This window comes from Mya arenaria, chromosome 7 (genome assembly GCF_026914265.1).
Source record: "Mya arenaria isolate MELC-2E11 chromosome 7, ASM2691426v1".
Classification (NCBI taxonomy): domain Eukaryota; kingdom Metazoa; phylum Mollusca; class Bivalvia; order Myida; family Myidae; genus Mya; species Mya arenaria.
This window is the reverse complement of record NC_069128.1, coordinates 17,398,576-17,413,814: the sequence shown is the minus strand read 5'-3', so window position 1 is coordinate 17,413,814 and position 15,239 is coordinate 17,398,576. Positions and strand designations below refer to the sequence as shown.

General features: G+C 33.3%; 1 protein-coding gene across 1 annotated transcript in view; it reads right to left on the bottom strand.

Annotated features, from left to right (window-relative positions):
- The window catches only part of LOC128240971 (uncharacterized), a 94,645-nt gene that overhangs the window by 14,196 nt on the left and 65,210 nt on the right, over positions 1–15,239 (bottom strand). Inside the window, exons 43-45 of the mRNA XM_052957958.1 lie at positions 7,011–7,096; positions 5,690–5,758; positions 2,505–2,569 (exon numbers count right to left, since the gene is read on the bottom strand). Coding sequence (XP_052813918.1) covers positions 2,505–2,569; positions 5,690–5,758; positions 7,011–7,096 — 220 coding nt within the window. The remainder of the gene's footprint in view (positions 1–2,504; positions 2,570–5,689; positions 5,759–7,010; positions 7,097–15,239) is intronic.

The following is a 15,239-nucleotide window of genomic DNA, read 5'->3' as shown; positions in this document are numbered from 1 at the left end:
CTAATGTGGCAAAATTTCGAAGTATTTTAAGACGCAAGTACGAAAAAAACAAATTGCCATAATTTTGAAAGGCTCCCGGGTTTATGTCCAGAATTTAAGGGGATTTGGGTCACATACCAGGGGATTTTCATCATCACAATGTAGCACTACAGACATGGCGCACATGCCAATTCACCTTGTCTACCCCTTTTTCCAGCACTTCATCTATATTTTTATGAGACACAGCCATATTGCATAATAAAAGCACTCACTTGCAAAATAGAATACTTCATAGAAAAATATGTTTCAGAGACAATTTAATGGGCTTACCTTCCTCTAAAATTGGATACAAAATCTGCTGCCTATGATCATAAATGATGACTTTCAGACTAATAGAGAGAATGGAATGAATTATCAATATTTTTCATTTCAATTCCCAAATAGTCAAATTTGTTTGCTTTTGATTAAAAGCAAATGCATAATTTATTGTTTAAGTTCATAAACATATCTTCTTTTGGCATTCATCAAAAAATAAAAAAAACATCACCACCATAATAAATAAATAAAAGTCATTTCATCTGAATTGTCTACTTTCAGTTTCTCTTCTGAAGTTCTGTTATTTTCCGATATTTGCGATGAAGGTCAATGTCATGTATGTAAACATTTAAGTGAGGCATAACAAAGAACAGCATTGTCTATTAGTTATTTTAATCCTTTTCTTTACCGAATAATTTACTGTCACCTTTAAATTATTAATCCTTTTGATGACTTTTGATGACAATGACACATGTTTTGAAGAACTCTTTAATTTTTTAAATCCTCTCTGATTGGATAAAAATTATAGTACAACTTTCTTTTTAATTCCTGGGGATTATCATCCCCCTCCGGGAGACCGGGGGATGGGTCGAAATTCCGGGGGATTTTTTCTCCCTCCGGGGGATATGACATGTATGAAATTTTAAAACATACATGTGTCATAAGCCATGTGATTCATCAGTAATTTAAAAGATTCAATGCAATTCACTCAACAATATCAATTTTATGTAAGTTTTTGACAATTTTCTTTTTTTCTTGCAGTTGTTTTATCTGGTGTCTAGTCCCTTTAATGCATTACAGTTCATGCTTATATAATCATGTGGCATGTTCCTTAAATGTATTGAGCCTCTCAACTGCTGGATGTTGTTTTAGAGTTAATAAGGTCTGCCTCGCCCATTGGCTGCATTATGGCTTGACCCCATCGCATCCCAAATGCCTTGATAAAAAAATTGACTTAAACCAGAAATGAACCCTCAACAGGATGTGCTGCATATAGAGCCAAAAGACCAACACTGGTTTGTGGTTTTCAGTCGAAAAGGACAAACAACTCAATGCCTATTAAAGCCAAAATTATAGGAATTTTTAAACATGATTGTGTGCATTGTTTTATTTGATCATCTTAAACATTGTTTTGAGTTATGGTCTTGGCTTAAGATTTTAGAACGACCACAGCGCCATGGGTGGCAACACCAAGGTAATCAGGAGTGTTATTCAATATGCAACTTAAGTCAATCTTAAGGTCATACATCTTTGATTCCATATTAACTGTAGATGTCTGTTATTTATATCGCCCGATCGGATTAGCTACATCGATCGTAGATCTCATTTAGACCAGTATTGAATAGTATACAATTTTTAGTCCAAAAAACAACAGATCAGCTAAATAATCTTAAGAAGCACAGATAAGCAAATAAATCACAAAAAAATCAGTGAGAATATGATAGATGATTCTTATTATCATTTTTTGCAGAATTGCAAGAGGGTCAACCCTATGCATGAGACCTTAACCTTCAATAAAGCAGTCTCACTCTGGCCCATGAACCTTGAGCCTTGCTTCTCAAATTTAGGTAACACTGGTAAAAAGGATTTAAAAATCACCTTTAGAATTTGATAATTAAAGAATTGGGATGCATAATATTTAAGTAAATCTGCATTTGCTTTTCCTCCTGAACATGACCTTTATTGACCTTTACCAATGATAAAACTAGAGCTTTAAGACACTTGGCTACTATTCCCTGCCAATCAAGGGAAAGAACTGGACAAATAGTTCAGCAAGAGTTAAGGAGCATGCTTCACTTCATTTATCTTAATAAACATGATTGCTTTTTTTTGTGTCATGCTGAAATTAACTTACATGGACAACAGCTAAGCTATGACAGTACTGTACATCAACTTTCCTTGAAATTAAAAACAGAGGAGGTTAAGCCACAATTAGAAAATGCTTTGTTTGACCTTCCTGGACCTACATATTTAGGGGTTGGTACAATGAACGTTACATGTACGTAAGAAGTTAAGATTTTAATGTTATAATCTTGGATTTCTTTATTTACTTCATAACCCCTCAACTCCATATTGATAAGTAAAAGAAAATAATAACTTATAACAACCAGAGAGGCTTCCAGGTCACCCGTTTATTGTTGAGTCGGCCGTGTAAGGCTAAACAAACTTTTTATTAATTGTGGCATAAGAAAATTAATCAAGCTTCGTACCCGACTGCTGGTGACGTTGGACAACGTGTGGAAATCTGAGTCTCTCTGTTCAATCTCCTCTTCTTCTGCAATAGAAAAACACACATGTAAGTTAATAAGAGAGAAAGTGGAAAAAAGATGAGAAGTACAAAATTATGATTGTATCTTGTCAATTCCTTGCAGTAATGAATTATTGACATATATAATGATTGTGCAAAAGTGATTTTTCCTCCTTAATCTCAGCTTCCTATAAAAATTGGGCTTAAAATTGTGTATTGCAATAAATGTATTGAAAAATCATCTTACAAATCAAGGGTTTTGTATCTTTTGCATCTAGATAAATGGAACTTTTTTTCTTATTATAAAATAAACATTAAAAACAAAAATACCTGGCTCAAACTCAGTTTTGTAGAAGATTCCAACTTACATGACATTAAGCCAAAATTCCATTATGATCATCTGATAATTCCTGATATTGAACTGATTGACTTTTCCTAATCAGAGGGAATGATTGATTTCTGATAATCTATTGAGATATAAGGAAAACATGGAGAATATGGTGATTGCTAGGCGTGGTGAATTATTTATTCTACAGAATTGTACACACAGCTACTGGAAAATACAGGATTGTGTTCTAAAATCACTCAAACAGAAGGTCAAACATGATTATTGGCGTAATCAAATATTGATTGAATAGAGTGAAAACATAATAAGAATGAGGAAAAATAAATGCAAACCATGAAATAAAAGAAAGCTGATCAGCCTTATTCAGATATACAATGTGTTTTTCCCCTTGAAAGGGAATGGGGACCAGGCCCATTGATAGAGGAAATATAGCGTCATTTTGACAAAAAGGAGAAAAATACTAACATAATTCATATAATATTCAAGCTGTTGTCAAACCATATATTCAACAAACCTATCGACATATTCATGAATTGCACTAAATTGTTTCATTTACCAAATGTTAAGAGGTCAATAAAAGGGATTTTTTTCCTCTTGGTAAGGGCAAATATATATGCTTTTTCCGGAGGGGAATGTGGTCAAAACAACACTGATTTAATTTTAAATAAGTGACTGATATTTTAAAAGAAATAACTTAATATTCAAGAAACAGGAAAGGGCTGCTGTAGTAGCAATGGTGTCAAGCATTTACCTGTTATTGCCATGCCATGTGTTCATGTTATTGTAACAACGATAGAGTGTATATGTTCAAGTTTACAATAAATGTTCTGTTCTGATTTTAAAAGAGCACCACAGAGACATCAAAGACTTGTCTGCTTTTTTTATTGTCAAACAAGGGGTATAATTCAATAATTGCCAGAGTTATGTACCTTGCTACACATGTGTGTATTGTCTTTAGCAACACATGTACCAAGTTTCGTTTGAATATTTTTTAATTAAATAGTTATTCCTATGTTTTTTTTAAATTTCAAGTTACGACACAATGCCGCCGACAACACTATTTGACACTAAGTGTCGCTGACACTACTTCCGCTGCCAACACTAAGACTATGATAATACCTCAACTTTGCTTTTCAAAAAGCAGACAAGCTCAAAATGTTTTATTGTTCCGAGTGCACAATTTTTGTATTTTTTCGTACTTTAGTTTTAAATCTCAATAATCACAATAAAATCGCACAAACACATGATAATGACATAAGTTGTTTTTTTATGTTGTTTTTTTTTAAATTTGAAATCATAGAATTTAACACATGGACATAATAATTATCATAATGAAATTATTTAGTACTCACATCAGTTTTAACCTACACACTTAAATAAATATCCTTCTGTACTAAATATAAAATTGTGTATCAAAAATAACTTACTATATTTGCGCATGTGCCAAACAGAAATCATAATCTGAATAATCTTATTATCAATACATTTATTGATGTTAAATCAGACCTCTGGGGAATTTAGGTTTTCTTCGGTCAATAAACTTGTGCAGTGTTGTGAAAGTTATAAGAAACAGTCATAGGGGAATTTTAATAAAAAAAATATCATAATTTACACAAAAAAAGCATTTCACATCACCCAGCACAGCAAAATATTTTCTAAAAACTAAATAAAGATATCAATATTACTGTAAATCACTGTGTTCAGGACGGTAGAATATATATGACACAGGCAAAAATACACTAAAGTGATTTACTGAAACTAAGTTGTAAAAAAAAATCATCATCTTTAATGCCAAAAAAGTTTATCAGTGAACATATACTGTCCTCTAAACTTAAAAGTCAGCCAACGCCTGCATGCTTGAAAGTGATTTTTCAGTCCAAAAAGGGGCATAACTCAACAATTATATTAAAGTCAGAGTTATGGACCTTGCTGTACAAGCGTGAATTCTCTCTGGTACCAAGTTTCATTTGAATATGGCTCAAAACCACAGTTATCTGGCCACCGTTGACAAAGATCCGGATGTGAATACAGAAAAGAGTGCTTGTGTTTAAGTATCAATATTTTATTAAAGTTGAATGAAAGAGAAGAAACAGGACTGGTGGCCTTTTTGCATAGAGCTTAACATAATTTGACACTGTATTGCAAAAACTGATAGTTTTCAGTGGAAAAATCATTGCCTGTGGAACTATGTAAATTGGTTGTTTGTAGCCTTATTCCATCTTGACCTCAGGGTCATGTATCAATACTCAATTTTGTGAGACAAGGCATTGGTCAACCCTATATTTTCTTGTAATTAAATTTTGTGTCTTGGATTGTTCTACAGCAGCCAGTTACTTGGGTTTTTTTTTTTAAAATAACTGTGGTAGGCCTTATCTTGCATATTTTTTTCAGTTATAATGGTCACGGTTAAACTTATTACACGCTGCCATCACCTGGCCCTGGCTTCTCGAAACTTCTTAAGCTTAATATTGAGTAGCGTATTTTATTCAACAAAATTTCTTACTTTAACCTGTTTTTAGGTAAATAAAACATAGTTTTTCATGATGATCAGACAGATAACTTCAATTGTGTTATAACAGGTTTAAGCACTTTTGAGAAATCAGCCCCTGCCAATGACATAGATGCCAAGGCTCAGCATTTTTGTTGAACATTGAAAAACAGATGGGCTAAACAAACGAAAACCAAGCAAATCAGTCTACAACAAAGTGAAAATAAATGATACATAATTTTTCACAAATTTTATGAAAAAAATAATATGGATGTGGACCTAATTGCCCTCATCTACGGGATTCTAAATTTACCTATAATTACAAACAACGGGATAAACATCAGGGAAATTGGGGTCTTTTTGCAAATTGCAAATGTGTAGCCTGTAAGGAGAGAACAGAGATTTACAAATTTTCAGTAATGAGAGCTGCTGTATCGCTTTCACGTACTTTAATGCAAACTTATTTTGATTTCAAGGGACTAGACACTAAATGATACAAATGCAAATAAAAAAGAAACTTGTCAAAAACTTACATGAAATTGATATCGTTGTGTACAGCCCATTGATTCTTACTTACTCATGTTTAATGTATCACATTGCTTACGACACATGTAACTCCTGCGTATTTTTCTTAAACTTGAACTTTACTGGTTTTGTCTACCATGTAAATTTAATAACAGCATCAGTATATGTATCTGTACTAATCACATGACTTTCATATGCTAAATATACACACTATTAACTAGGAAAACATTATGCTAGCTGATACAACAATATCATATTATTTTACCATGTAAAGTGGCATATTATAGGCCTCAGTACAAGCTAGTATTGACAATAATAGGTTTGTATTGAGGAAATACTATGTTTGCTGATTTTGGGACCATCTGGGCTCTAGTCCCTTTAAATCTTAAGATATGGATGTATTTAAGGTAAAACAAAATGATATCTGCCATTGCATACTAAACATTAGGCAGATAAAACAGAAATTTGTTAATGTTAACAATGTCATTAATGACATGGTTGTGTACCTTTAAACATGAACTTGTTGCTCATATATTCAGATAAAGTACAGCTAATACATTGTCTCAAATTTTAGTACAAACAATGCAGATTAATAAGTGTTTCCATTAAACAACTAGTATCATTAGTAGAGATTTAAAAGTAACAATGATAATATAAAAAGCTTCATTACTTAACAAAGACCTAAACAATCAATACACATGATATGCTATTTTATCACATTTTTTTTTAAGTTAATGACAATATATTTTTTAGTAGAATAAGCACAAATCTGTTTAAATCCTTGATAAGTTCTCAACAGGTTATTATAAGAGATATGATAGTAACTATTGGATAAATATTGACCAATCAATTAACATTTGGCCAACTTTGACAAAACCAAAGAATTAACCAGTTTTATAAAACTGGCTGCTGCTGCTAATATCTTAGTACAACATTTTCAGATTCTGTAGATGCAATTAAAATGCTCTTGACTATTTTTCTATAACAATTAAAGTCATTAGAAGAGATGAAAATGACAATCATCCATCAAAGGGAAGTAATCACTTATGAACAACTTGGAATTGGGTTAAAATTATTAGCTATCTAAGGGAAGTAACCTTTACACAGACCTTGACGTGGTTTACTGTATTGCGCCCCTTGAGCAGCCTGTCTGTTGTCATAGTAATGGTACATCAATGGGTCTTTTGGGGTGAACCTTAAATCAGGAAAAGATAAAAAAATGGATTGCTATACTTTTGTTCAAAATTTATTTAATGCCCTGATGTCTATTCTTGCTGAATATAGTAACAAATTGCCTGGAAGAAATCATGTGTCAAAACTTTATAAACTACATTATCATTATACAGTAATATATGATAATATATAACACATTGCATGCAAATTAAATACTAATTATTTACTAGGGTTTATATAAAAACAAGTTCTAGTATAATCTTAAGGTGAAATGGTTTGCATATACACTTTATTGAACTTTTAGCCCTGAAAAAAGAATCCAAACATACAATATTATATACAATGTACATACATTATATATTAAATATAGTGTGACATAATATTATGGTTAACAGTATGGGACAGTCACGAGAAAGGACTGCATATGAACTCATTCTATTCCATTTAGTGTTATATGACCTATAAGATTAAGTGACATGTGACCTCAAGTTAAACTTTATAACCTGCTATTCCTGATGATTAGTGTGTGTATACCACATGATAAATGACGTCACATGGAAAGGAAATACTTTGCTTCGAATGATTTTTTAATTCTAGGGGATATTCGTTCCCCGCCGGGGGACTTAGCGGGTATGGATGGAAATTCCGGGGGATTTCACCCCCGCTGGGGATATGGCATGTATGTGATGACTTTAAAGAAAGATAACTTTTCTTTTTCTTCACCACTTTAAATGAACCAAGTCTATGCAGCTTAAAGACTCTTTGTTTTATTTCCGGAGTTAAATTAGGTGATTACTTTTCTCAAAGACCTCGACAAACCTGTGTCCAAAATAATGTTTTGAGAGTGCTCCATCAGGCGACAGTTATGTGAAAAGGTTTGTGTTTAAAGAAAAAAGACCAAAGGAGGGGCTCCGTAAGCAGCTTTGACTATGCTATGTTTCATTTAAAATAGTAAAGTTATCTTTGTTAAAAGCCTTCATTTGAAACAAAATATTGCCTTCCAATAAAGCATTTTTTTTTCACAAGGTATAGAGACACACTGAGAATTATGGGCCTTGCTTCACATATGAGTATTGTAGCTAGGCAACAAGTGTTCTAAGTTTCATTTGAATATCTTCAACATTTTAGTCAAAAGTTTATTTGCATGAATACCACGAAGACAAATTAGACACCCATACTAAATGCTTTACCTTGACCAGCTAAAACTTTATTACATGCAAGTATCATAAAATTAAACACCTTCTTAATAAATTGTTCTTACCATAGCTTAATGGTGAAGGGTGCATCGTCACTGGATGCAAACGACATTTTGTTTCTGCTGACAAATCAAGCTTGTGCTTCTGATACAATAAAACACTACACCAGTTCCACTGAACCAATTTTACCTTAGCTCAAATAGCAAAACTATCTGTAGCACCATTAATATTTGCTCATGCTCGTAATAATTGATTAACACACATATTATATGTAATTATTTCCACACAATTTTGCACATGTGCAATCTTTTATACACAATTTTACTGAAGTGTAATTATTTTCAAATAATTTAGCACATGTGTAATTATTTCCACACAATGAAACACTTGTGTAATCATTTATACACAGTTTTGCACACATTAATTTTGTACACAGTTTGGAATAATTGGAAAACACTTTACACAATATTAATTAATTGCAAATAAGAAGTTTTTTAAGAATGCACAACATTTCTATCCAATTTCCAAGCAAGTACTATAGCATTTGTGTTTTAAAAACAAAGTACAACAAAAAAGAGGACTTCAAAAATGGGTCAACATTTCAAACAGGATACACATTTAAGACCTGCTTTCAGTTCATAATCTTATCTTAATCTTTATCAAACAATTAAACATTTCAGTAAGTTAAACAAATAGGAGATATAAAAAGACAAAGAGCGATTGAACAAAGTACTGTGTCAATTAACTGCCAATACTTCGGCTGTTAGGATTACATCTTGAATACAAGTGTTGAAACAAATCCTGTATCTTTATTATTGTTATCTATACAACAGTCTCAGATATGTCTTATCTATGCAATGGAGATTTACAGATTTAAAAAATTGAAAAACAAATAATCAGTGTTGAGATTAAAAGAATAATTCCCTCTTGTTAAACATTGCATCACAAAAGAATACGTTTATGTCATTCATTAAGTCAGTGGCAGAAACTGTCCTTACAATCAAAGGTCACATGATAAAATCTGTTGCAGAAATTGTTCTTGCATTATTAAAGCCACATACATAAGTCGTGATGGCAAAAAATGTCCTTGCACAGGCCACATGATTGAGTCAGTGGCAGATATTGCCATCATATTCAAAGGCCACATGATTGAGTCAGTGGCAGAAATTGCCATCATATTGAAATGAGTCAGTGGAAGAAATTGCCATCATATTGAAAGACCACATGATTGAGTCCGTGGAAGAAATTGCCATCATATTGAAAAGCCACATGACTGAGTCAGTGGCAGATATTGCCATCATATTCAAAGGCCACATGATTGAGTCAGTGGCAGAAATTGCCATCATATTGAAATGAGTCAGTGGAAGAAATTGCCATCATATTGAAAGACCACATGATTGAGTCGGTGGAAGAAATTGCCATCATATTGAAAGACCATATGATTGAGTCGGTGGAAGAAATTGCCATCATATTGAAAGACCACATGATTGAGTCGGTGGAAGAAATTGCCATCATATTGAAAGACCACATGATTGAGTCGGTGGAAAAAATTGCCATCATATTGAAAGACCACATGATTAAGGCAGTGGAAGAAATTGCCATCATATTGAAAGCCCACATAATTAAACCAGTGGCAGTGATTGCCATCACATTAAAAGGCCACATGATTGAGTCAGTGGCAGAAATTGCCATCACATTGAAAGGCCACATTATTTAGTCAGTGGAAGAAATTGCCATCATATTGAAAGGTCACTTAATTTAGTCAGTGGAAGAAATTGTCATCATATTCAAAGGCCGCATGATTGAGTCAGTGGCAGAAATTGCCATCATATTGAAAGGCCACATGATTGTGTCAGTGGAAGAAATTGCCATCATATTGATAGGCCACATTATTAAGTCAGTGGCAGAAATTGCCATCACATTGAAAGGCCACATTATTAAGTCAGTGGAAGAAATTGCCATCTTATTGAAAGGCCACATGATTGAGTCAGTGGAAGAAATTGCCATCTTATTGAAAGGCCACATGATTGAGTCAGTGGTAGAAATTGCCATCTTATTGAAAGGCCACATGATTGAGTCAGTGGAAGAAATTGCCATCTTATTGAAAGGCCACATGATTGAGTCAGTGGCAGAAATTGCCTTCATTGAATGGCCACAATATTAAGTCAGTGGCAGAAATTGCCGTCATACTGAAAGGCCCCAGCATTAAGTCAGTGGCAGCAAATTGCCATCATATTGGAAGTCCCCATTATTAAGTCAGTGGTAGAAATTGCCATCACATTGAAAGACCCCATTATAATTCAGTGGCAGCAAATTGCCATCATATTGGAAGGCCACATCATTAAGTCAGTGGCAGAAATTGTCATTACATTGAAAGGTCTCATTATTAAGTGGGTATGATTAAGTCAATGGCAGAAATTGTCCTTAAATTGAAAGGACATAATTATGTTTAAGTGAGTGGTAGAAATTGTCCTTTCATTGAAAGGCCAAAAACATATAGATGGCAATTTGAACAAGATTAAAAGACAATCTGACATTAAAAGGACAAAGTGAAAAAAATGCTCTCACAATCTTGTGACCATATACTATAATTGTATTGACCAAGACATTAACAAATGCAAAAATTAGGACATACAAGGTAGAGAGTTGGAAAAATATTTTGGTTGACATCAGCATTTGATGAAATTAACAACACAGATTAGTACAACAGTGGAGCTTATTCATACAAACAGTGACACTGCATGTCAAAATGTTTGAAAGGATCTGGAAGTTTTTGATTTTCATGTAAACAATTTTTTTTATAAAAGTGTGCAGTTTATAAACATTGAGAGATATCTGTGTTTAACAAGAAAAAACAAAATACATTCTAGAAAAGAGATCATACATTACAAGGGCACATAATATAAGTATGGGGGCAGCAGTCATGGTTTGATCAAGATTGTACTCTTACGTCATTAAGGCTTAAGTTGCAACCCAAAACAAGGCCTGTATATGTTTGAGTTCTTGATAAATTTACAACAATATGGCATATGATTTTACTCTTTCTAGACCAGAAGGTTTCCCCCCCCCCCTCCCCCCACCCCCACTGGACAACATAAAACAAGCCAGGAGTTGTGCTATCAGGACAATAAATTAACTTTAAAACAATGGTGAATTTACTCTTTAGCCTTCCTAGGCTTATCAGTTCCAGCAATGGTCAACTCGCTCTTGTGTTCATGTGTTGAATCAAATGCCTCCCCCTCTTCCTCTCTATATTATACACAAAATTTGTGCAACATGGCATGTTTCAAGATTTGATGATATATCAGATGAAATATTAATGATATATCACATAAAATATGTTGAAATAACACATAAAACTATGTAGATATTATAATGACATAAAATATGACGAAATACCACATAAAACTATTGAGATATATATGAGATAAAATAGGATGAAATACCACATAAAACTATGTAGATATATCACATAAAATATGATGAAATACCACATAAAAATAGGTAGATATAACACACAAAGCATGATGAAATACCACATCATAAATTAAATCGACTAAGATGAAATATCACACGAACTATGATTCTTATGACTCCAGAACGGAGAACTTTCCACCTGTGTCTCTTTTTAGCCAAAATATGAAGCATTTTTTTAAGCTGATTCAAATACGAACAACAAACTGTCTTAAATCCACTGCAAAGTCATTACCTTTTTCATCATCAAACTTGCAAGAATCCCTTTTTAAAACAATATTTGAAATAACTTCAAACGAAAAAACAAAGGCAATATCGAGTTTCCCTTAGCTCCCTTACCAAAGCTTTGAAGCCAAAATTCAAGCAAAAGCTAACATGTCCGCATGTGTACCTTATTTCCATAGCACTGAGATCATTTAAAACTGCAAATCTGAAACATTTGTTGTATGAATGACTTCTATTTCATTCTTATTTCACAAGGTTAATGTCCCTATGAAACATGGCCGACATTTTATTTCATTATAAAACCGATAATAGTCTGATAAATATAAAATAAAATCACCATTAATTTTTGGATGTCAACACTGTTTTGGCCTCAGGTGTATAATCCATGACTTTAATTACATGTTAACTTAATACCTAAAAAGCAGCTTAATAAGTCAAATAACTTAATAACTACTGATCTTTAGAATAATTATGCAATACAAGACTCAATGAGGTCAGGAGTAATACAATGTAAGTGCATGTACAAAATAGAGTATCTGTGTTTACAACACATTTTACAACACAGACAATAGTTACTGAATACCTCGGAGAATTGATTTCAGCCTCCAGTGTGTTTACATTGTCCTCAGTAATCTTAACAAAGTCTTCATTGACGTGAACAGGTTCCTCATCTTCAAGAGATGCAATTGCAGGCCCAGTAACATTTAGATTTTCAAGAGTAGGGCTATTTTCAGCAACCTTGGTGTCTTTCGCAGAATCAGTTGGAGTTCCAAATTGTATTTCTGCCCTTGACATTTTATCTTCAGTATCCATAGAGCCATTACTCTCCTTAGCAACAAGCGTTTTCTTGGATACCATCATTTCCTCCGGTGTTTCCATGACAACACCAAAATATAACCTTTTTGTTGTTGCAACAGACATTTTTGAAGCGGCGGTTTTTCTTGTCATAGCAGACATTCTGTCTTCCATCTGAGCTCGAACCATATGGCCTGGGGTGAGTGTCTTCCAGTGTTTAGGGGTTTCCAAGGGGTGGGGTTTGAATGGGTTGGATGGGGTGGAGGATCCAGGGGCGGATCCAATACGGGGGAGTGTGTATGGTAGATTGAACTCGACACTCTCAAAACTGCCGGGGGTGTTGTGATTAGACCTGGGTTACATTGAGATGTTGGTTTGAAAACAACTTCAATTAAGCATGCCAATTTATTAACAAGATCCACAATAGATCTACCCCAGAACAAATGCAAATTTTGCTTTTTCTCTTTTTTAAGACAAACAAGGGGAATAATTCAACAATTATTAAAGCTAGAGTCACAGGTCTTGGTATACATGTGAATATTGTCTCTTGCAACATGTATACCAAGAATCATACAACTATCTTGAACGCTTTTCGAGTTATGGTCAAGGTTAATGGTTTATAACAACAACACATATGCCAGTAACGCTGAAAATGATGTTCTGGACATGGACATTGTTTAAAACTAGCCCTAAGTTTCGTAAACTAGGTATTTTAAATATATTACTTAAGATTGTAAAAACCTATCTTCAATTCTTTCAGTCATCCACAGTTTACAACACAATACCAATGTACCTAATAAAAGTAAGGGAGCTAGGCCTGGGTTTTCTTGAAACTTTAGCACTTACTGGAGTTCTGAAACACATTGTCCATGATAAATCATAATCAATGTACTTTGGAGTAAAAAAAACAGCACCATAAGCGTTATCATCCAAGTATGAACAAAAAGGAATCTTGTAGGTATTAATATAATAAAATTTGGTAATTTATCTGATTGAGACATTAGTGAATTTTAGTACATTAAGTAAATCTACCTATTACACATATATAGTAATTAAGTGATTTCTGTGAATGAATACAATGTTGAAGTGAATGTCAATAGGAAGACATGTTCCAAACCCTTACATTCATAATCTCATACAAATATATATTTCTATAGCCAAACATTGTATCAAATGTGTACATATTATTAAATGTACAAGGTGCGTTACGATATGAACACTGCGACATGTACCGTATGTGAAATAACCGATGGTGCCGAAGGCTATAGGACTCATCTGTACTCAACTCAGTTTCCAAGTCATTCATTTGACTTATGCTGCAACATGCAAGCAACGCTGACAATCAAGCACCAGTTACAAAACTGATCAATCCATCATCGGAAAAATCAATTAAGCGATGAAGTAATTTCGAACAATTTTCAATATTTTATCCAAATCAGAAGTTCATTCAAATATTTAAACTAAAGTTGAAGCAAAAGAAAAACATTCTGTAATAAATTGTTATAAAAGCAAATGTGTTCAACAATAAATGAACATGCATGCTTATTTCATGATTATTTTTCAATAATATGAAGCGTTAACTTTTTAGCCTTTAAATATCTTATATAAATTATGATATTGATCTTCCATAATTTAATGGAAAATAGAAACAAGTAGCGGTATTCGAGTCCAAAATTATGCAATCTATTACTGGTGACTTCAATCGATTGACCACACTTGGTCAAAGTTTTACTCCTTTAGCACCAGTTTCAAATTTTGCAACTTTTTTTTATGCAACAATGGATAAATTTACTGAAATTTCTCCTACGAAAAAGATTGAGGTCACACTGAGAAAGACGTATAAAAGAAAATCTTAGAGGTCCAGCTGCTCAGCTGCCACAATTGCTGGTACAATAACAAGCCAAATCATGGTACCAAGCCCTGAAAACTATATAAACAGTCTGGGGTAGTTTTGTGGTACATCAGCAATCCCATGCCACCACCATCACAATGGCCAGCAGTTGCAGGTCAAAGCTAGCAAAATTGACCTAAAATTTTGTCATGACTTTTCAGTCATTGGAAGTCTTGCATATTACCATGATAACCTTGCATATATGGTCAAATCTTAGTTTTGCAAAGATTTTGGCAGCTATGTCTGAACAATTTAAGAACAGGAGCAATTACATACATAAAAAAAAATCATAAAAATAAAATTCAGCTGAAATCAGAAATCTACAACCAAAGAAATATCACCATTATCTTACGAAAACACAGATACATGCACAAATATTTCAGCACATAATTATTTAGTCTATGATTATAATGTTAATAAGATTTTTATGGAAGAATATGTTCTCTAGAATTTAGAACTCTAGAATACAACCTTCATTTTCAGCCAATGGAATTGCAGGTAGGCAGTCAGTTAATACTACATATATGCTTAATCATTAAGAATTTCAACTTTCGCGGGCATTTAAAGGTCCCTCTTCTGCCTAT